The 24,550-nt window shown below is 35.7% G+C and overlaps 1 protein-coding gene across 1 annotated transcript in view; it reads left to right on the top strand.

Moving 5' to 3' along the window:
* The window catches only part of LOC102801706 (uncharacterized), a 40,172-nt gene extending 16,716 nt beyond the window's left edge, over positions 1 to 23,456 (top strand). Inside the window, exons 3-17 of the mRNA XM_085499098.1 lie at positions 7,725 to 7,911; positions 8,340 to 8,484; positions 9,453 to 9,592; positions 10,950 to 11,174; positions 13,201 to 13,287; positions 14,606 to 14,700; positions 15,242 to 15,277; positions 16,404 to 16,522; positions 16,820 to 16,874; positions 17,058 to 17,257; positions 18,900 to 19,015; positions 19,783 to 19,965; positions 20,497 to 20,670; positions 21,708 to 21,851; positions 22,398 to 23,456. Coding sequence (XP_085355224.1) covers positions 7,725 to 7,911; positions 8,340 to 8,484; positions 9,453 to 9,592; positions 10,950 to 11,174; positions 13,201 to 13,287; positions 14,606 to 14,700; positions 15,242 to 15,277; positions 16,404 to 16,522; positions 16,820 to 16,874; positions 17,058 to 17,257; positions 18,900 to 19,015; positions 19,783 to 19,965; positions 20,497 to 20,670; positions 21,708 to 21,851; positions 22,398 to 22,517 — 2,026 coding nt within the window. The 3' untranslated portion in view covers positions 22,518 to 23,456. The remainder of the gene's footprint in view (positions 1 to 7,724; positions 7,912 to 8,339; positions 8,485 to 9,452; positions 9,593 to 10,949; positions 11,175 to 13,200; positions 13,288 to 14,605; positions 14,701 to 15,241; positions 15,278 to 16,403; positions 16,523 to 16,819; positions 16,875 to 17,057; positions 17,258 to 18,899; positions 19,016 to 19,782; positions 19,966 to 20,496; positions 20,671 to 21,707; positions 21,852 to 22,397) is intronic.
* Positions 23,457 to 24,550: the final 1,094 nt, after the last annotated feature.

The following is a 24,550-nucleotide window of genomic DNA, read 5'->3' as shown; positions in this document are numbered from 1 at the left end:
CGATTCCTAACAATTAAATACGAGTGTCCAATAATGACAATAATTGATTCAATTCATTAAAATATAGTTTGATAGTAAATACTGAAAGAAATAAAGACAATTTTTACAGTCAACAAAAAACCTTGAATATAATCCGATGAATCGACCAACTATTACTTCGATCGATTTGCGTAAAGTGAAGGTCATCGATATAACCACATTTGCATCTGATGGAATAGAAATATCGGAATACACGTGCGTGTCCCAGGAAGTTGTATTGATATTTTTATAATGTGAAAGTCTGCATGTTCACTTTGATTCAGTTATTTAATACGCCAATTATAGCAAACTAGTCGTGACGTGTGTACAAATGTAGTGATTGTAAGGAGTTGGTGTGCTTTAATGAACACCGAGCTGTATCATATACACCTGTGTTGACACTGAAGACCGAATCTCACGAGTGACGGCTATATTTAGACGATCGAATCTAGTTTACAATCAAATCTAATTGATGATTATGTCTTGTTTACAGACGTAACTAGTTGATAATTATCGAATCTAGTTTATAGTCATATCTAGTTAATGATCTAATCTAATTGACGATTGATTTACTAGTAAAACATGTTGAAAACGCGACATGCAATTTTAGCGAATTGTGGTAAAAATGACGTAATAGCGAAATGTTAATTTAGCGAATCTCTCTTGTCATTGTTGATTTCCTGTTTTCACAATACTTGTCTGTCGTATGCCAAAACAAATGCGCAGTTATCACCGACATGAAAACAAAGAAAAACTGTCAAGTGTAATTAGGAAGTGCCCCAGATTTTTATGCTCCGGATTACTGTATACAAATCCCCAAACCTTGGCCATTTTGAATTTATAATAAAGTCATTAGCGACGTCTTGAATTAGCGAATCATTCGCTAAAAGGACATGCTCGCAAAACAGTAGTTTACAATCTAGTTAACGATCGAATCTTGTTTATGATTGAATTTAGTTTACAATCATATTTAGTAAATGGTCAATTCTAGTTAACGATCGAATCTAGTTGGCTATCGAATCAAGTTTATGGTCGAATCTAGTTAACGATCGAATCTAATCCAAGATAGAAATTAGTTTATGATCAAATCTAGTTAACGATCGAATCTACTTTACGATAAAATATAGTTTACTATCTATGCATCTACATCTGGTACATAGATCCAAATTAATGGCACGTGACGAGGTTTTTAACCGTGACGAGGTGTATAACCGTGAGCCGCGGTGACCTACTCTGTTAGCTCTCTGTTGAGACATTGTAATAACGATCTTATTGTCGGTGTAGTATTTTGATTACGACGGGGTTTTGTATCAGCATCACAATTCACTAGTATTCTGATTAGGTAGTCACATTTGACTTCAAAGAGAAAGATTGCATAGCGTATCGTCTTTTTAGCTCCGCTGTCGACTTTGTCTAGCGGAGCTTATCATATGAGTGATTGTCCGTCGTCGTCCGTCGTCCGGTGTCCGTCGTCCGTCGTCCGTGTCAATGTTTTACATTTTCAACTTCTTCTTGAAAACTACAAGTCTGAATGCTTTGATACTTGGTGTATATGTACCTTGGGTAGACCTCTCTCAGATTTGTTCATTTCGTGATCATATCTTCAATTCTCTAATTTTGGTGAATATTTTTGTCATTTTGGTAAAAAGTGATACTTTCGACTTCTTGTTAAAACCACAAGTCCAATTGCTTTAATATTACATATATAGGTACTACATGTGGACCACTCTCAAATTTCTTCATTTCATAATGATATCTTTAATTTTCTAATTTTGGTGAATAGTTTTGTCATATTTGGTAAAAAGTGATATTTTCAACTTCTTGTTAAAAACCACGATCATTTATGGTCAAAAATGATATTTTTGAATTCTTGTTGAAAACAGCAAGTCCCATTGCATTGATACTATGCATATTGTTCATTTTCTCATGATATCTTCTGTTCTTTAATCGAAATGTGCATTGCTAACAGCGGAGCTATCTCAGCCAAGAGGCTGCTTGTTTAGTAACCGTGGTAAGTGTAATCAGGTGTGGTATATGTCAAACGTGAGACGGTGCCCTTTCATGATAAATGTCAAAGTGATACCCTTAATCTCTGCTATCGTATCTTTTAGGATTAAACTAAAATTACAAACTTTTGTTTTAAAAATAAACATATCTCACACGGATTGTTTTTAGAACTAACATGCTTATAACAAACCCCGAATGAAAACGTTGCAAGGAATGCTGCTCTAAACGGGAGAACAATTAATGCCCAGTTACCCATAATGCATTGTTATAGTGTAAAGATCCTGTTGATGGAATTATTGGGAAATGAGTTTGCCAGTGTATTATGATTTCATGAAGCAACATATTTGAGAAGAAAGCTGAACATAAATCACGTGACAACGTTCGTTCGATTATTATTTACAAACATAAAAGTGAACAATATTCTATTGTGCGTTATTAAAGCTGTATTGCGTTTGATTTTAAAACACATATTTTTGTTATTACACGATTAAACACAACTAATGTAATGTACATTAATAATTATATCTCACCAGCCAAGAGTTGAGATATTGAATAATAGTATATTTTCCATAAAAATATAAATAATAAAAGCGTCCATCACTGAAAAAATGATCGTCATTCACTAAAATATAACTATAATTTAAACGGGAATGCTACGAGACTTGTTTTTTCTCTTGATATGTAACCATGATGTTTAGAATAGTGGACTAGCTGATACGGAAGGAGAGCATTGGTCGGCGTTCTTTTAACACCGATCTGACGCATACTGCGCAAGAAGTGCCTGGAGTTTGTTCGAAACTTAGAACGATTCGAAGTCCATCGTCGGTCTGCACGTATTTTACGGATATAATGAATTGTATGATTTCTTTACTGAATAATGATAAATGAAACTTAGAAATATTATAGAAATAAACTAGCCCAAAAATTGCGTAATCTGCAATTAGTTTACGCTGCACGTTCCTAATTCGGAGTGTTTTCTACGCGTGATTTTACGCGGGAAATTTAGAACTTCAAACACAAATTTTATTATCGTTATTATGCGCCATTTTAGCAAAAATCGGCTAGTAAGGCGTCATGTGACACAAGGATGTGCTGAGACAGCGATTCCTGTGACGACACAACGTGGAAGAGGGAACATTATTTGAGGGACAAAAAGAAGTCACGTCGTTTTCTCGCTGTCAACGAGATTTCGAAGGCCATTATCGTTTAACGAAGGTTAATTGTAGGTATCGTGTCTTCACTCATGGGTGTTTTTCTGGTGACATGGATGAGACTCTGCACGCAAGGAGATATCCATTACTGTCTAGAAGTACGCATCAGTGGTGATGTGTTGTACAGAACATCACGTGACGCTCATCCAGCAACATATTTTCAGATAGTCACGTGTTCACGTTATAATATTGCATTTATATGTATGCAGTATAGAGCAGAGAGAAAGGTGATTCCGTTTTGTATATGTTTAACTCTTGAATTGGACTTCCTATTATTTTGGTGACCTTGGTAGAGATGACCCCTTCACTACTTTAACTTGTTTGTTCACTTGAAGTACTGAATACCAAATAGGCGTTTTGTGCGGTTAATATGACCAGTGCATTTTATTTTGAACTCACTAATTGTACCAGTCATGTGTTATTCATGGAAGCATTCTAATTCGTGTATGGATCAATACCATGGGTGAAGCTAATGAATTCAGTCTTGATTGATTTTTCAGAAAATTCTAGACATGGCTAGCGAAGATAAGATTTTAATAATGATAACGACTTTCTCCTGTCTCGCCTTCAATTGGTTTTATTATTTGTTGGCATATAAAAGAGTTGGGGATGTTATAAATAGTATTTGTACCTCGCCACCGAGTAGAATAATCTACGTGCATTCGGGTAACTGCATATTAGTACGCCTGTCATCGCGTACCGGCTAACCTCTAAGCTTCTGTGTTCTAGTCGAGGCCGTTATCACGTCTGATGTTTGGGCAGTAGCCATTGTGGCTGGGTATGTGTGATTTATGTGACGATACACTGTATTTAGACCCAGCTGTTAACAGCAATATGCATCCACAATTCAATATTTGTTTTCGATCTGTAGTACGACTTGGCGGTTCGCACTTGTGGATCGATGGGAGCTCTGAAAGCTGAATAAACACAATTTTTAAAATTCCACATGCAGATTGAACGAGACTGTAATAACCCAGAAAATAAACAGATTTGATATAAATATGACTCACGCTGGAAATGAAAAATGCAGAACTTTGTAGCATGTCACTGTTGATAAATAGCTAAGTTATAACAGTGTTTGTTTACGTTCTCTTTGCCTCATATTTCATCCAAGGCCACTCAGGGGACTCTTCTTTTAACTGATTTGCATTCAAACCCCGAAGCATGCATTTCATCCAATTCCCCTGCCTTCATTTTCATGTCTCGTTTCATATTGCTCATACTCCAAAACACATCCCGGAAACTATTTATTTTCAGTGCAACTCAAATACGAATCATATATTGTCGCCGACAAGTGTTCGTCAATACTGCCAGTGAATCGAGTTAATCATCCATTGCTTTATAAAAAATTAAGTGTAAGATGGAGTTTTCTGTCAACACTGGCCGATTTTTCTTCAAGAGGGCATTTTTATTAGGGGTATTTTATTTGTTCAAAGTTTTTAATACTGTTTCCTGACACCTCGGTATTTTACCTCTACATTTCTTAGATATGATAGTCATGATACAGGGTGAGGCTTTATTTAGTTAAAGACTATAATCATAATGTCGGCTAATTAGTAACTAGTCTCAAATATACAGTGTTTGTTGAGTCCCCCCTCCCATACACACACAAATTAGCTTCGACAAGAAGGCTCAACGTTGTATTGTGATTGCTTTCGTTACAGACGGTTATGGGAACTATGACAACACAAACGTCAACCAATTAGAGTGTTTGTGGAGTCCCCCCACCGCACACACATTATTCAATTTATTTTAATAGCAATTTGTCGACATCGTTATTTTGGGAGACCGGCACACTTTGCAATGTACATTACTACATGAGATGGACTGTAAGGCTGGTTATATACTGTATGAAAATATTACAATGCACCACGGGTATTCTCACAATTTGACACAACGTCGTGGTGGTTGAAGGGTTTATACGTGGAATACAAAATTATCCGGGGTTCGGCTGACGCGGAAGCTTTCCCAATAATTTGCACCCTCTCGAAATTATTCATTAAACGATTTAATTTACACTAGGAGGTAAAGTCCATTACTTGTACTAAGGTTAATAAGCATAATGATAAGTTCCATAATTCGTACGGCACGTTGTTTCGATACTACTACATATATAATGTATTAAGTAATTAATAACGTAATGCTATTTACGACTGTCATGTGACTGCGCATGATTTATGTGACTAAATCAAGCGTCAAATCGACTGCACCGCCTATATAGTATTAGGCGGTCTCAAAATATAATAACAGAGGGGCTGAATGAATCTGCTTAAAAAAAGTCTTTGTCCCGGAATAATGAACTGCTAAAGGGGGTCGACCTTGTATGAATCGCAGGACCGGAAACACCTTTCTGAAAAATTCTAAAGAAACAAAAAATACGCTTTAACGACAATACATGGCGTGTATGCTTCTAGTTATTGCAAATTAGTGGATATTCAGTCGGAAATACTGTACCGTTGTCTCGTGCAAGTGATGTTAAGCCCCCCCCCCCCCCGATTATACATCACGTGATGGCCGGTGGCGTCATGGTAACATGGACGGATGTGTTCTCCAAATCAAAACTCGGGTAAACAATTTCCTGCTACCTTGCATATGGAATCTTACAGATGATCTAATAGTTACATGTATAATGTCATACATCCTTTAAAGATATTATGCACATCCAATAATTAAAAATGTAGATCAAAGAGCGGCGGTAATCGTGACACGGCGTGTTCAGCATGAGTCATGTGCGACGTACACAAACGCGTGTAAAATACACTGCTGTTGTTTACACTAAATTCGAACGCTCGGTGCGTGACGACCAGCAGCAGGGTCGTCACCTGTGCAAGCGCGGGAATTTAATCCCAAGCGACGATAACAACACACGCTAAAAATGCAAAGGCACATGGGTGGACGCTTGTTTGTAAACAATAATACGCTATGACCATCTGGCGCATGCGCAGGTGACGACTCTCCCGCTTTAACGTCCATGTTTAATGCGTCATGAAATTAAATAATTTCGGTTTAGGCCAGACTTTTTTATTCCTTGTTTCTCGAGTTTTTATAAGGAATTTTTTTGAGGAGGGCGGAAAAAATAAAATTAATTCTTTTTTTCCATCAGATTTGTGTGATTCCCAAAGAATTGTAAGTGAGATCATTGATCGGAGAGAAGAAATGAAATAAAATGTTATTCCATGTATAACCTTGTTTCTCGTCTGCGCGAGACTTCGGTACTATGATCATGATACTCCCACGAAAATGCAACTTGGGTTTGTTATGCGGCGGGCGGAAAAAAAAAGAAGATTAAAATACAAGTCGGCGGGCGCTAGAAATTACGCTGAAATAAAATTTTATTTTTATTTTATTTTCGGCACCTGTTCATTCGGCGGGTTCGTGAAACAAGGGATAATAAAAGTCTGGTCTATATGAAAAAATTAGAACATGGCATGTATTATTTTACTGTTCATATACATACACATATCAAGAACACCTGCATATAACTGTCTTTAATGTCATTTTGTATATACAAGCTATCACACATAAGTACATATATACTTGTGCGTAAATGTGTTAAATAATCTTTTGGAAATGTCATCAGTTTGCTGTAGTGAGTTGTTATCTTTAGCACGTCAAATATTTCTGACAACTGACTATATAGCGCCCTCTGCCGGCCTTCACCTGAAGAGTGTATGTCTGTTCTCGGAGTTTGATTGCGCGCCCTATTCTATATGGGTCCCATGCGATTTATAGAATGCATAGAAAAATAAATTGATTACACGCTGGTGACTACGGCACTGTAAAAGACAATTCAACTCATGTATTATGTACGTATCAACAGTGTAAACATTGAATTGAATGGACAAAACGGGTCTAGGTCGGTTATAGTCTAATTTGACGTCAAACAGTATTACAAGCTAACAGCAGACGCGTTAATATTTTGGAATCATATCAAGTTGTATTGACATTAATGACAAGGATTGTAACAAGTTAGGGGTCACCATTGAAATCATTAGCGTTGACTGGAAGATTTATTTTTTTTAAATGTACGCTAAACATCAAAAGAGAAAACAAATGCTCGCCTGGTGTTGCAGGAAACAATGTTGGTACGTACAAGACAAATAAAAAACGCAAAGACAAGACATTTCAAAAGAAAATAAATGCATTGGTCTCATTTTTCCAACCACATCCCATAATTTAAAATTGTCACCTTCTTGTATAGTTATATATTAGTACAAATCACGGCTGGAGAAGAAAGACACCATTGAGACCAAATACCTCATTGCTCAAATGAGTACCCATCACAATCGTTACCATACAAACACAACATTTGTAAAATTGGAATGTTATAAATGTATGTGCATTCACTACCTCGATATAGACGATTTCACCAAATGTTTCCTTATTACCCCATATTTGTTATCATGTTTTTTTTTGCGTATTCTCCTACCACAAAGAAAAATCGTACGGTTTAAATAAGACGAATCACAATGACGTTTTATCTTGTAGAATATTAGTCAGAACTTCGATGGGGATTTCTCATGGCCTACTTCCTGTGGGATACCTGGTTGCTAATAGATACGACCGCGATGACGTCATCCAAGCTATCAGTCAAGAAATTGGCGTAAATCCGCCACTGAGATTGGCGCAGCTGTCATTTATGTCCACGCCGGATGAGCTTCTAAAACTCGACCAGGTGGGTTTAAACCACGCACAATGCGACTACCATGTTTTCGTACTTTCCCTAGCAACACTGTATTTGATTTTAAATGTTTCACATATTCATTTTCATTGACTAAATCTAAACAGTGGTTGGATACTGTAGTGAGTCATGTGACATTGTACAAAACACAAGCATTTAAGCATATGTACAAATTATTTGGAAACAATGAACATTTCTCTCTCTCTCTCGCTGATCGTTTCTGTGTGAGGGTTGACTTTCATGACTGCATTAGTCACGTTCTCAATATCTCGAGACAACGATGAACACGTGACCTGTAAGAATAACTACTATTGGCGCAAAGAGCGTGTAATGATTTATGTTTTAATAAAGCATACGTATGACGTAATAGTGGATCTATTCTATTTTGTCTAAGATTGTTTTCACCGTTTCTCGCAATACAGGTGTTCGTGAAATCTGAACTGAAAGTGGGAGTGGTTTACATCAAGGAGGGGCAGACGACCGAAGAGGAAATATTAAACAATCCACATCATAGTGCCTATTTTGACGAGTTCCTTGATATCCTTGGCATGCGAGTCAAAATGAAAGGTAAAGGGCATGACGTACGAAGTTAAATATCACCGGGTGTATTGAAAAAACGGGGCTATCGATCACATAATATGGACAAGCCCCTCGACGAGGATGAGTGAAGAAAGGAGAACCTCACAAAACAAATCACATATGCATATAATCTTAACAAAATACTTTGTTGGGCCCTCTATAAAATGTTGACCAATTGTTGTGTTTGTCGCATTTCAGCGTTATTTCGTATTTCAAGGCAGACAATTCTTCTTTCCACGAAAACCTCATAACCTGAGGTTAAATAAACTGATTAGTGGAGTCTACTGACTGGTAATTGGTCGAACCGCCATGAACTTTTCTTATTCGAATCTCATTTGGCAATGCCCCTGGGAATACAGCGCGGCTTAGCAGGGCAAAGGCCGTCCAAACCTCGGGCGTGCCGCGATGATGAGACAGTGTCACGTGACTTGTCCACCCAAATCAATGTAGCAACATTTGCATGTATACAAAAATCGTCACATGACTTCCCATCTTCTCGCTGTGTTGTCTCAAGTAGCGCCCTAAAGAACACTGGGAATACGAGACAACACAAAAAGGTCGTTTTCAGATGTCCCGTATGTAAATCCTCGTGGGACGGACACGGTCGTATTCTGGCACACATTGGCTACCTGACACATTCCTTATGAGTACATGTCTAGTAAATTATAGAAAATAACTTAATTGAAATCTATTGTTTTTCCCCTGTTGATATTTTTAATATACAATATTGCAATCTTTGAAAATGTGATTGACCGTAAACTAAACGTTGTTTGAAAACACGCACATACAGTACAATTAGTTTTACGAAATATACGCACCTGCGTTTGTACGTATTATTATAAAAAGTATATTATACATTCTAGTTTACCTTATATCATAATTCAGCGTAATACCGAAAAATACTAAAACATACAAAACAAATCTCAATATCACTCATGTATACATTTTAATTGCAGGTTTCAATGGTTATAAGGGCGGTCTCGACGCTATAAATGATTTAACGGGAAGTACATCTGTATACACAAGATGGAAAGACATTGAAATTATGTTCCACGTTTCCACATTATTACCATGTGATGAACGAGACCCTCAGAAGGTGAGTCTTTTGTTTGCATTTCATTTGATGGATAAGTCGGCAGCTGTAGAGCGAGATAAATCATGGTCACGTGATGCTTACGTCATTGTTAACATCATTGTCATCAACATCAAGGCAACCGTCACGTGGTACAATGTGCAATGTACGTCTTTGAAGTTACATGCTATATCCACGCAACTTCAACGAATCCGACTTAATTTACGTTTTTAGATAATATCAGTATAGAAACACATAAGAAATTAATTCGCTGAATCAGCATAAACGCATATTATCAAAATCAACAAAATAAAACGTATATGCACAACATTAACGCGCGCGTATCAATCATACACAGAGTCACGGGCTCATATATGGTATGGCACCATGACCATATTAGGGATTCGATATAGATAAGACTTTTCAAATGAGGTAATATACAGTGCAATATTAATAAGAGTTGACATATTCATATATCACTCTGTGAAATGATGCACTGTATAATCACGTGATCAAATATAGCAACCGTATTAATGTCTGTTTTTAGGAGGGATTATTGAAATGTATAACATTTGCTTCCAGGCAATCTAATGTCGTGTCACTGAGTTGAATTTTTATATTGAAAATATACAATAAACATATGTTGTTAAAATCGTAAAACACGTTCTATGAGTTGTACGCATCTATATACGACGACGTACTTCCAGCTTTCAATATATTTATTATTTTTATTTCATCTTGGGCATTCCAATCTCGCGCTGCTTCCCGCGATTATGCCTTAATCTCAAAGAACGTCGCGAGTAAATCGTCCAATATCGACCCGCTAACCGTATTGTATTATTACGCGGGTTATTTTCCATTTCCATCAATCACAGTTACTGATAGGTGTAAATGGGCTGTCATTTTATCGACGACAGTAATTCAAAGGATATTGCTTTACGAATAATCACACGTCAATACTCGCCTAAATATCAATTTCCCTTGCAACACATTTCAATTTGCACTTCCAATTTGAAATATGCCGTATCTGTGTTGTTCTCAAGATATTCTGCGTGTAGTTTGCAGTATGTTACGCAACCATTTTGGTTTTCGTGTTTAAAAGAAAGCCATGTTGAACATCACAACATAACATGTTTTGTTGTAGTAATAGTTTACCTAACCGCAGCTTATATTGACAGCTGACAAAGTGAAATCAAGTGATTTTCTACACGTAATGTATATATATATATAATCTCCGCCTTGGCCTTTAAAATGGCCGCTATATCTAAGATGGCCGCTATATTTGAAAAAGAGGCTCGAAATGACGTAGGTGAAATATATTTACATATTTAACTCACATACACCACGTAATAACTATTTCGAACACAATCTTCTGTTTCAGTTACAGCGTAAACGTCACATTGGGAATGATATCGTCTGCGTGGTATTTCTAGAGGGCGCTAACGCGGAGTTTGCCGGTAACACAATCAAGTCGCATTTCTTACACACATTTATCGTCGTCAAACTGGTTTCCAAACAACCAATGAGGTTTGCCGTATCTGTTGTGTCACGTGACGAAGTACCATCGTTCAATCCACCACTCAGTGAAGGGCATATATTCGAAAAGGTAATTCCTAATATTGACTTGTTGATACGTTTAGTTAAACCAAATCATATGTTGCATACAAATGAGCAGAGAAAGTCGTGACATTTATAGTTTTATTTGGATGAAATTCAGTGCACGTAAACGATCCAGTTGTTCTTGTGGCAAAGAGTAGCGGTTTCCGCTGGGCAATTGATGTATTCCTCTCAATACATGTGTATGCTTGAGTTGTGCCGTCCCTCATTTCTAAGTCTGTAAATGCGCTCCGAGCCCACTGACAGGAAATGATATGAGTGGGTATGCATCGTTAATCCGATGAATACTGACTGAATAAATTATGTCACTCTCCTTGCTTTTTTTTTTTTTTTTGAACTGTGAAATTATTTGAAAAAATTTCGAATTTCATGTAAGCAATTTATTTTCCACGCGTTGTGTACGTCGCATAAGTATCGAACATGACGACGCGACGTAACGGTGCCGGTATGATCACTGCCATTCACAGTGTACAATAATCATTGTGAGAAAGTAATTTCAAACAATTTAGGCGGATTATGTTTAAAAAGTCGGCATCCTTACATATGCTTGTCTCTCCGTGTAAAGTTATCGCTGAGTGGAATGGATTTGAAATATATATCATTATTGTAAGTGTTTGCCGTGAGTGTTACATATAGAGTTTGTGTCACGTTCTTGGACAACCAAGCATACGTCAAATTAACATTAATGGGCGCAGTTCAAATAAATGCTTATGATTGGCGGTGGTTGTCGCGCCGCGTCCTGGGCACCTTTTGGTGATTTTACCTCCTATCACGTGACCTTATACGTCGAAGAGACAACATCACTGCTATTCAATCACGGCTAATCTTTGATTGTTTCATTCACCCGTCTTGGCACAATATAACATTTCAAGTTATAATAATTTATGTATTTCTAAATGGAACACATATATCAGCCAGAGGACGTTTCAGTATAGAGGGGTAACGCTATGGAATAACTTGCCATATTACAAATTCAGCCTCGTTGGGCATTATTAAGAAAACATACAAATGTTATCTTTGTGGGAAATTTGTTTTAAATGGCTCAAACCCATAGTGTGGTCATTGTTGAATTTTTAGCGTATTTTGCTTCTACAGCGGACCCAATGAAAAATATTTTATTGTATTTTGGTCTCCCCTCTTTAAATAAAGTGTTAAATAAAAAAAATAAGTAAATAAATGGTGCTAAGTGCTTCCTGGTCGAATACAACATTGTTCCGTGCGATGTACTGATGTGAGTTGAGTACTACTCTTGCAACGAACATATATTCAAGGCTGTTGTGTAAATAGTTGCACTCTGTTTCCATTATCATCGCCTGATCACTCATTAGTTTAGGGTCGCCAGGGAATGGCCACTTGAGTAATTGAGGAGTGCAAACAAATGGAAGTTTCCTTAAGTATATTTAATCAGCAATTGCTTCGATATAACCGCCGCAAAAGATGAAACGTTGCAACGACCACTCCCGCATTGAAAGTATACCCACACAAAATGTCGTCATGGTGATCCATCATTTTTTCGCACTCGAAAACAATCATCAGCATAGTAGCTTGATTCCCAATCGACCAATAAAAACGTTAAATATAAAACTAAAATATATATAAATGGCAAAACATGATATCATCATCCAACAGTAAGATATTATCGCAATGATTACGTCCCTATTAATTTATTCAGAAAACAACAACTCCGTCAAGTGGTACGCGCTTTAGTGCTGCGTTCATTTCTACCCAATGGACCAGAAATCCATGACATACAGGGATACTTTTCACGACATGACTCAGTATCTCGTATTTTAATTGCGACATTTCATTTCCACATCTATATATTTTATCGAAAATTACTTTTTTCTTTTATTGCCGATGTAGGCAGCTGTGAAGTACCCTGCTGGGATCCCCTAGGTCGATCATAATTTTCATTTTGATTAAATCCAATGCAATTGCTCATAAAATACTATCCTGCACACATTTAATGTTAGATCTTCAGGTTAATTAAATATAATTGCTTTCTATATATCAAGGGTCCCAGGTTCCGAGAGTGGTTACTATGTAAAATAGTAAATGGGGAAAGAGTCAGCTACACTGCACCAAAGTTTGCCAGAATGCAAGTGAGTTATATGCTTATATAAACCTTTGATTTTTTTCATATCGAATGTCGAGAACTGAATTGCATAATGATTGATATTGAACTAAATATATTTATTTATTTATTCAATCACTGAATAGTATTTATAACTGCAGGATCATAAAATAGTACACCACACCAAAAACGTCTTGGTCCAACAATTTGATATAGTAACGTTTCTATAGTAACCCTTTGTCAAACTGGAAATACAATAGAAACGACAACCGTGAACAATCAAGACTGGGAAAAAGCATTTGGAATAAATAAACAAATAGGTAAATCTAGGAAATACAAATGATTGAATGTAGAGAGTACAAATAAATGTAAAGATGTGAAACTTTGACTAACCTGAATTAGTGTTGGTGACTGGATGGAAAAGAGTACACTAGAGAATGACAGTTAAAATTCAATAACAAAAACATTCAAAATAACATAACAATGGACTAAAGTATGACGGGAAATGGGACCGTTGGCACCGTTTGGCACCGTTGAAAACAATCACCACTTGTACCACCCTCCTCACTACATTACTGAATAGTATTTGTTTGATGAAAAATGAGACACACAAATATACATGTGAGGTAATTGTTCTTGTACGTACTAAATTATACATGTGAGGTAATTGTTCTTGTACGTACTAAATTATACATGTGAGGTAATTGTTCTTGTACGTACTAAATTATACATGTGAGGTAATTGTTCTTGTACGTACTAAATTATACAGTGTATATTCACAAACCCCACAGCACTGCAGAACGCCCTGAACAAATTACAAACGTGAAATAAATCCTAAAAAAATGGAACTAAAAAGGCGCTTGAAAAGGTGGAAACACGCAACACCAAACGTTTCGGGTCAACACCCTTCATCAGTGAAATAAATAAGGAAAGTGAAACAACAGGAAAGACAACAGTTACATAAAAAATATGCCACTCACGTGAGGGGGGCAGTAGAATCAATGTTGATCACATGTGGTGCAAGTATGCTTAATTTGAATATGACATTCTCACTCAGATGTCGCCCTCTATAGTCTCAATAATGATGATGAAACAGTCTTATCAGCTATGTGATTCAGTACAGGATAGTAAAGTTTTTGTTGTTTTACTGAACGCAAATCTTCTACAAAACAATCTTCCGGCGCTTGCCTTACCAACACACAAAAACCTAAACGTTTACAAAAATACAGTAAATTAAATTGGAACTAACAAAACTATATTACACGATTTGGAGCCACGGATAACATTCAGTAAAATAACATAACATGTCTCAGTCTCACTTATCAGTATGTGTTTGTCAATTTCAGGACCGTACGCGGCTACAGATGCTGGAAGAGCTGGTTGGCGGATTTAACGAATATTTAGAATCACTTCATGCCAGAGATTGGAGGAAATTACAAAGGTGAGTCTTTCATTGCAAATACGTCATTTATCGGAGAAAAGTCGGAAAGAAATCTAACTAATGTATGGCGCCCTCAATGTTAGAAAGTAGATAGCCTATTTGAATTCTCCATATCGTGACAAACTCGGCGTATAACACTGCTATGTAGGGTAGGCTTGCGTCGCAATTTCAAAACGCAGACAGTAAAACACGTAAGACTGTTGAACGGTTTCACATAGTCGTCTATATCATTATATATTTATATGTAACCAATTACCCCCACTTACCTGGTGTCTACAAAGTGTGTAATGCATGTAATCTGTTTATCGTTAGAACCGACAACCAATTGTAATATAATTGTTAAAGTGGCTACAAATGGTGTATTTTCCGTACAAAACTGTGTTGTTAATTATTTTAAAAGAAGGTTTTAGGGACTGGTGATGTCATGTGACTCTCATTGAACAAGGCTTTTATTTTTACAGTGTCTGCAGACAAAATAACGTCTCTCCGTTAATACTGTCATGCGTTGTTTTCTCATTGTTAACACTTTTCTGTATTTCAGTCGGAGAGGCAGCTGGCTCCCAATATCATATTGTAGGTATGAATTCATCGTTAACCAACACAGACTATTTTAATCTCTTTCAAATAACACACACGTGTAAATGAACAAACAATGGACTGATTTATTCACTGTTTTTACCGTAAATACTTGTACTAGCACTTTATACATAACAAACCTATAAATAATTTTACAGTTTGACAAGTATAATAATTGACACAAACATCTAAATACCACTGTTTCGATTAAACAGTATAAAACAATTCATATAATAATAGAAGAGACATTTAAAAAACCCGTATAATATTTTAACATACATTTAAAGCAATTACAACAATGAACTATGTGTTTAAAATCCTGTTGTTACGTTCCATTACGCAATTTATCCCAAATAACTGATATTTAGTATGTAAATGAATGCAGGCCAATGGTGGTAGTTTTAATTACGTCATACACCACGTCATACATTGGATAGTACCCACGGCTCCATAACACACGATATTAACAAATTTCAAACGTGAAATCTGTTTAAAAGTATTTTTTATATTCTTAATTAACATAACCACTTTCACAGAAAACATCATTTTAAGTATATACAATGTACATAGATAGAAAAAAATATGTTCACAACTGTATAATGCTTGACATAAATAATATGTTGTAGTTTTTATCTGCCGTAGTTTCAAGAATGTGTCGATTATTGTTGGATCTTGAGTGGGTATTAATCGAAGCGTTAATAACTTATTGATTATGTATTTCTCCAGCTTTTCAGACAGTAAACGTGGCCAGCATAATAAGTGAATTCGATATTTCAACTTTATCCAATTTTGTGTCAAAGAACAGTATGATCCCATATAATTTGGAAAAAAAAACGAAGTATATTGAAATTGAAAAAGATTTTTCATTTGTACAGATTGTGATGATGAGGCATTTATTAATACATCATCACAATCTGTACAAATGAAAAATCTTTTTCAATTTCAATATACTTCGTTTTTTTTAATATATATATATATTAAATTATGGATTTATTTTAATAATTATTTCTGAAATTTGGGTTTGTAAATATATTTCTAATTCACGTGAATTTATACACTCGTTTCTCCGTACTGTACATGTACGTGGGATATGATAATCATGTCAATTTTATGTAATCTTTTCGCAGACCGCCCCCACCGTTAGGTGATATAACCAAAGATCGATTTGAAGGACACGACCAGCTCAGTAAAGATTTCGCAATTGCATTCAGGTCTAACAAACTGTGTGATATCACATTTATTGTTGGTAAGTAGAGCGCCACTTACGGCGAGAATGCAAATGTATTTGTTTTGATTTATATTCTGCTATTATTTCCGACATACTGGGTATGCGCTTTTTTCTAATAATAATGTGTGAGCAAATTTTTAGTCATCGGTGGTCATCGGGTGTTCGAATTTCATGTAAACAAACAAACTATTTGTGTAAGTCGCTATTAGTCCCATATCGAACCGGACGCGGCGCGACGACCACCGTCTTTTAACTTCGCCTCATGATCAAAATGTTTCAGAATCAGTAACACTGTGGTTGTATTGTTTTCTGTAGGCAAAGAACAAGCCAAGCTACACGGTGTGAGGGCAGTCCTTGCTGTACGAAGCAGGTAAGATTTAACTGACTTAATAGATAGAACGTAACCATTTTCAAAGAATATTAATTATGATACTGCATCGTTCTGCTAAGCTCATTAACAAATCAACTGCGCCCTCGCACCATGACCCAGCAAATATAACTCTTATTTATTCTAATCTCTGGTGACCTCTGATGACCTCTTTTGTTACATCAGAGTTTTTCAGGAAATGTTATACGGGAGAGTAGCTGTGTCGACATCACCGATAGCAGCACCAATTGTAAGCAGCGCCCCCAATAGTCCAGTAACAAAGAAAACGTTCGTAAAAACGAGTACTAGAAAATACAACAGTCAGCACGATTTACTGAAGAGGGCGTCAAGCGAAGGATCCAAAAATGACGACTCTCCAACCAGTGGTATGTATTGCCATTATGTGGGTATAGTTATTATGTGGGTATATGAGAAATGACAGAATAATAACACTGACCGCAGTTGTCTCATCTCTTGGTTATAAAACGTCGATAGACAACTAAAAAGAAAAACCGGAAGTTTGTGTAATCGTTGGTAATGTCAATCTCAGTATTGTCGGATTTTGGCGAATATCTCACTTTGTGAATAGACGAGTGACATGAAACTCAATTGGCTACAATTACATAGAGGAAACGCAATGCCATATATGGCACCAACTCGCCTAGATGCACGTGTATTTTTCTTGAATGTCACACAAATGTAGACATTTAGGTTGCACATTTTCTAATGCGTCAAGCCGTGATATGTTTTATTTAAGAACGTCACGCAAGGCCACTTTTAAAAAGTGAAAACAAACAGAAGCCATGTTTGTTGACTTGAGAAATAATGAAATATTTAATAGATTTATAGATTAAAAGTGTTATATACTTTCAATTGTCCCTCAGTTTGATAAACATTTTCAAGAACTATAACACCACTTCATTATTGTAGAGCAATCAGCGAAGTTTCAGTACTCATCAACTTATTCAGTTATCACTAAAGGAAGCAATTTTGATTGATAACATTTCGAGCTCAATTCAAGCAAAACTGCCAAAATGTTGTGACTTCTAACTTGCTAATGGATTGGTCATGTTTATGTTGTCGGAGCAAACAACCAAGAAAATAAGAACGTAGACTGTGTGAGTTTGGTTATACCAACTGTAATTTATAACGGGATTATCAAAATGTTACAATATACAATGCAACCAAAATACAAGTGTTTTGCATCGTTTTTGGCATCTGTCTCAAGACTTCGGCGTTATGGTCAAAGAAATTTATAAACAAAAATATGGAACATAGTTAAAATAATTAATTTGTGAATGAACAAAATCACACATTTTGTGTCCGTTTTTTTTTAACAAAAACTTGAAAATGTCGTCTCACATTGTGTGACACGTGATCTATGATCTGTATCAATGATCATCATTTAGATTTATACAATATTACATTTATGTGAAATGCAAGAAATTTTGCACATCGACCATTCCTGTTGGGTTCCATTAAAGTTAACATCTGAAATAGCATAAGTAATTTTAACCCAGTTTTCAACAACGGAAATTATTTAGCTTCCTGTCCTTCTTCTCTGAGGAATATAATTTCATTGAATGGATACTACGTCCGTTGCTAGTGATACAACGTTATCTATGTAATGTGGTCTTAGACGCACAGTAATTATACGTATATAATGCTCTATTTACCATGACTTAGGTTACTGTTGTGTCAGAGTTTGGAGTTTTACTATATTAGTTTTTACCTACAATTCTGTAAAGGGACATTCCTCCAACATACTCAGTGTTGCAGCAGATGTGAAGTTACAATACATGTACAAATCTATACAAATAAACAACAATAACACACTTATCATGAATGTATACCGGTTATTTACCATCAACTTAGTGGGGTAGTCTGAGCATAGATCTTTCCGCTCACAACATGGAATCAACTCCTAGCCCAATATAGCTTTTTCAATATTGTTATATTATACTCGTCCACCATCCAGTAATACGATGGGGCAATCGCAGTAACCATATATTTCCCTCATTTCAATAGATACTGCATCAGTTCACAGTTTTCCATCACTTCATAACTTAAATTCGGATAAAACTAAATCCAGCGCAGCAACGTCATTGTTCAATCCAGAGAAAAACAAACTTCACAAAAACCAAGTAAGTTACTTACAGATCTATGCGTTGAAATGTCTACTAATGAAATATGGCTGTTACCATAGAAATAGCATTTACTTACTTGAACCAAATGTGGCTAATACTGTCATTCTTGAATACTGAATGTGAACACGGTTCGTCAACTGGCACCAACAAAGGTATTCATATTTATTTTGCCAATAACAAGATAAGACATTATGTTATGTTAAATATAAAACTGTAGAAGATTGTGGAGATGTAAGGTTTCAATCGAGAAAGCAGAGTTGCTGTCAGGATATTTATTTATAGAGACATCGGATAATGATAATACATGTAGTGATAAGAACTTGATTCCCGACGTTGGCTTTGCAGCCACGCATAGAGACGCACAGCCCGTGGAACCTCAGTTTCCTCCTCATTTTGCTCCCTTAAGAGTCCTCCCTCTATTTATAAGTGAAACAACGTGATGTCGTGACGTCACTACGATGCCTAGTATAAGTCAACGTGGTTGGTCAGAACATAATAACATGCCAAATAAGTGGTGCTAAACGTGATGACATTTAACATGGCGCGCATGAAAGTGTGAAAATGGTCCAGGCATAAACAAAACATTAGAAAATTACATATAGGTGTTGCAATGTGGAGATTAAAGTAATATTGCATGGGAAAGTTAACACGTACTGACATACACAATTGAATGCAATTGTCTTGTCATACGTACATGCGGGTAGCACACCAGATTGGTGACACGATATAACCTTGTTGAATACTCAGTCTCTACCTGTTTTCAGTTTCTAGTAGCAGACTTTGAAAGCGATGTATTTTCTGTGTTGCTGGACTACTTACATACTGGTACATGTAGTATTAACTCTGAGACCTTACCAGGGTTGATGTGTGCAGCGGAGTACTATGAAGTACCAGACCTCGTACAGGCATGCTTTGATCTAAGCACGCATCTTATAACAACACAAACTGTAAGTGAAAATTGATAGAGTGGGAAATAAAAGGACATTTCTGTTGATGACGAGTTGATAGAAAGTGCAGTGTCATTCATGCATACCTTTCATCACATATCCAGTTTCATCAAAAATGTTTTGAACCACACCAATACAGAGTGGAATGTTTAACATTTTCAGGACCAGTTCCATCTTGTCGTCACAAACTAGTCGCTTTTACATTCAGTACTTTCCTTCAGAAATTGGGACAAAGAAAGCCACATTTTGTGAGTAAAATTTGAAAATATACACAAAGTTTGTTTGTTGGCTTCAGAATTAGGATTCATTTCTATTTCCATCCATAAACATTGAAGAATATAAGGAAACATTATGACGAGAAAGTCTGGTTGTGAAAAGGTTAAACAGTGACCATCATATTCGATTCGATTAACTGATGTGAATGAAATACATTACTAATATTTCCGACGGCCATAATACAATTCGTTCTGGTAAGATTTCGCACCAACATTCTTGTACGTTGACTTAATATTACTTATAATTTGTTTTCAGGTCTGTACCATTTTTTTACAACTAGAAAGATATCTATCATACGAATCAGCACGGGAATTACTACAGAATATTTTATCTAGACAGACTATATTAACCGAGGAGTTACTAATACAACCAGATTTTACAAAGATGCCAATGTCAATAATGCAGCATATTATGAGTAGGGATATACAGGTAAGCCTGTTTACCGACGACAATGCTGTGTATTTGTATCAGTGTGCGTAATTTGGTTGATTATTGGTCATCAATCTTACGTAATGAGGGTACCGTGGACCTTTGATATTTCTTGGTGAGAAACTATTTCTCAGATGAGATTGTAATATAACAATGTTACCTTCGAATAGCTTATCGATTTGACTTGACACTGTAACTGTTTAGAAAGTCGCTCACTCATTCGAAATAGTAGAAACAAAATAATTCTAATCAAGTGATACATCTGACATGACAAGCCCATTGTATTTTCTCTGACCCATCAATCCACTTTTGTAGATTATTCACTATACTTTTTTTTAATTACCCATTCTTCTTTTTTTTGTAGATTCCCATCCTTCTATCTTAGTGTATTTACAATCACTCTCCCGTTTGTAAAATACCCATCCTTCTCTCTTTGTAGATTACCCATCATTCTCTTTTTTAAATTACCCACCAGTCTCCTGTTGTTGATTAACCATCATTCTATCTTTGTGGATTACCGAACATTGTCTCTATTGTAGATTACCCATTATTCTTTTTTGTAGGCTACCGTTCTTCCAATGTCGATCACCCATCATTCTCTCTTTGTACATTTATCCATCATTTTCGTTTTGGAAAATACCCAACATTACCTCCTTGTAGATATTATTCGTCATTTGTAGACTACCCATCATTCTCTTTTTGTAGTTTACCCATCATTCTCTTTTTGTAGTTTACCCATCATTCTCTTTTTGTAGCTTACCCATCATTCTCTTTTTGTAGTTTACCCATCATTCTCATTTTGTAGTTTACCCATCATTCTCTTTTTGTTGATTACCCATCATTCTCTCTTTGTAGATACCGATAATTTTCTCTTTGTAGATTACCCATCATTCTCTTTTTGTTGATTACCCATCATTCTCTCTTTGTAGATTACCCATCATTTTCTTTTTGTTGATTACCCATCATTCTCTCTTTGTAGATTACCCATCATTCTCGTCAATTATAATTATATATACAATAAATTATGATTTTTACAGGTAGATGAAATCACAAAATTCAATGCGTTACTAAAATGGGCCAAGGCTTACTCACAACGCTACAAAATATCCAAGATTGGTATTATGAACAACATGGCGGAATATATCAAATTCCATCGCATCAAGCCGTCTGATCTCGTGAAGGTAACTTTTAACTCAAACGTTTCATTCACGACATAGAGGGCGCTGAGTATGTATAAATAAATAAAACATTTAAATATAGTAATACGCAATCACTTATCTTTCACATGATAACTGTGTACAATAGTATATGTGGACTCTGACAAGTACACTAATTACTAAGAGTAATCATTATAAAACTACATTAATAATTTAAACTCTGATATTAAGAAATTCTACTAATTAAATGCTTTTTGACAAAAGACATACACCCAATCTAAATATTTATATAATATTCCAATCAATGTTTACGCTCATATTTAAAAATTAATTGATCATCATATAATCACATGAAATTCATCAGTACCAATATATAACTTTCATATCTTGAATATTGATAAAAATCATTGTGCAAACAATTTCGTAGAATACAGTGTTAGTTTTTATGACAACAAGACAGAATACAATGTTGTTTATAGATTCCGATCAAAGATTTCAAATTACAAAGTCCAGCAACTTATGATAGAAAAAACACTAACATCATGCTTACCATATTTTATATATTCGCAGATAGTTGTACCGTCTAAATGTGTGCCTAACGAAAAGATAATCCTGTCATTAACCTATCAAATTGATCCACATTCAGTATCAGATATGCAGCAAGCACTGGAGGGAAATGACTCTGATTAAGAAGAATTGGTATAAACGTGAATCCGTTATGTCATCAATAGTTACCTCAATTGTAATTTAAATATCTTAATAACGAGGGATATCGTTGAAATCGGTTTTCTTGCATACCACATTGTGTAAATAAATCTTTGTACAGCGCTTACAGATTAGAACCGTAGGATTTAAAGGGTGGTGGTCGTCGTGTCGCGTCCTGTTTGATATGGTACTTATAGCGACGTACACAACGCGTGTAAAATACATTGTTTGTTTACATGAAATTCGAACACGCGCGGCGCGATATGAATAACAATACAGTACACATTGTATACTTCGTATGAATGAACACTGAAATGAACATAAACAGAACTCATTATAGCATATTTAGTGAATATGTCAATCAGATAACGTCGCAAGGAAATAAAGGCGATATCATTGATGTATTTGTAAATGCATACTACAATTTATTTGTTTAATGATGATCCACAAAGCCAGCTGTCTAGATGGCCTGACTGTCGGTGTGTATTGATACATACAGTCTACGAAGAAAAATACAATCGTCACATTATTCTCGGTTGTGTATATTCTAATTCCAGAAACTCATTTGCAAAGTGTTGTAGTAGTTACATCAAAACTATATAATGAAATATGTACTGTAAAAAGTCGTTAAATTAAAGGTTGTAAACTAGAGTATTTTGCACAAAAGATTTTAGAGATTTTACTTGTTGAATTAGGGTATTATTGGGAAATAACAGTATGTTGTCATAGAAACTACAACATGGACACCTGGCAAATGTGAAACCTTTTGGTTTAATGAACATCATATTCATAATTTTAAGATCAAAGTAAATGTTGAAGGGGATACCATCTGAATTGTGAAATCGACACTCAAAGAAGTTGATCATAATACTGCATTATATACAAGCGAAATATAAAAGTGACACATTAACATTGCTACTCATATACATATTGGTATTCATTCATTCATTCATACTCATTTATGGAACAAGTAAAGAATAAGTCATTTATACACCACAATCCCCGATTACATTTCAGATCTGTAAACTATACCGGACATTGGAGTCCAGTATTATGGCAGCTAAGTGAACTATGGCTTTTAGCAGTGTTTGGTGTGGAGCAACCGAGGACATATTTAATAGTTCCTCAGTGATGGTCAGATATGTCTTCATGTGTTACTTCATATGAGGTCAGACTGAGTGGGTCTCTTATTTGGGAAACGATTTGGCGTGAAGGAATTCTAAAATTTACGTTTTCAATCATTTATTGAGCAATACAATTAGATGTGTGATTATTACAGAACGACTAAATGGCAGTCCAAGATTGTCAGAATTCTATAAGTAGTTATATTGCCCGGTATCTCCATATCTTGGGTAGGTTTTCTAGTTCCACCAAGCTTTATTTTTGAATACAATGGTTGCCATAGAGTTATTCACGATTTAGTAGGGCGAATAAAAACAGGATAAAGTAGACACAGTGAGATGTCATGGTGGTAATTGTGTATCATAATACCTCCAATTCAAAAATGCCAGCAACAAAAATAGCCATATAATTTGGAAGCCACTATCAGAAATTGATCATGTGCGAGTGTCACTGATGATTAGTTAATATCAGCAAGCAACCATGAACCTTAGGATGTATGTAATGGTTGAATCCACAGAATTTATTGAAAGCTTTTAAATGACACAGGGTTGATGGGATTGCTACAACCAGACAACCTTAGATGCAGTCAGTTCCACATAATTGTTATTGATGGGAGCACAATAACACAGTTTGGTACGGCACAGGTGTATGTACAAATTGAAATGTTCTTGGTGGAGAAGAAATGATCGACAAAAATGTACAACTTGATAAAGTGTTTGAGATGGACGTACTGTCATTGTGTGGGACATACTAGATACCATTTCAATTGAACGGGACCAGTTTGTCTGGGTTCTGGACACAACAAATAACAAATACCATGCAAAATAGTGATGGCCAAAGTTGGTCATTTCTAAACTAACTGCTACTTTACAAGATTCAGCAAGACTTCTAATAAA

Source organism: Saccoglossus kowalevskii, chromosome 5 (assembly GCF_978046115.1).
Source record: "Saccoglossus kowalevskii chromosome 5, keSacKowa6.1, whole genome shotgun sequence".
NCBI classification, from domain to species: Eukaryota; Metazoa; Hemichordata; class Enteropneusta; family Harrimaniidae; genus Saccoglossus; species Saccoglossus kowalevskii.
Note: the sequence above shows the minus strand (reverse complement) of the source record. Positions and strands in the feature narration are given on the sequence as shown.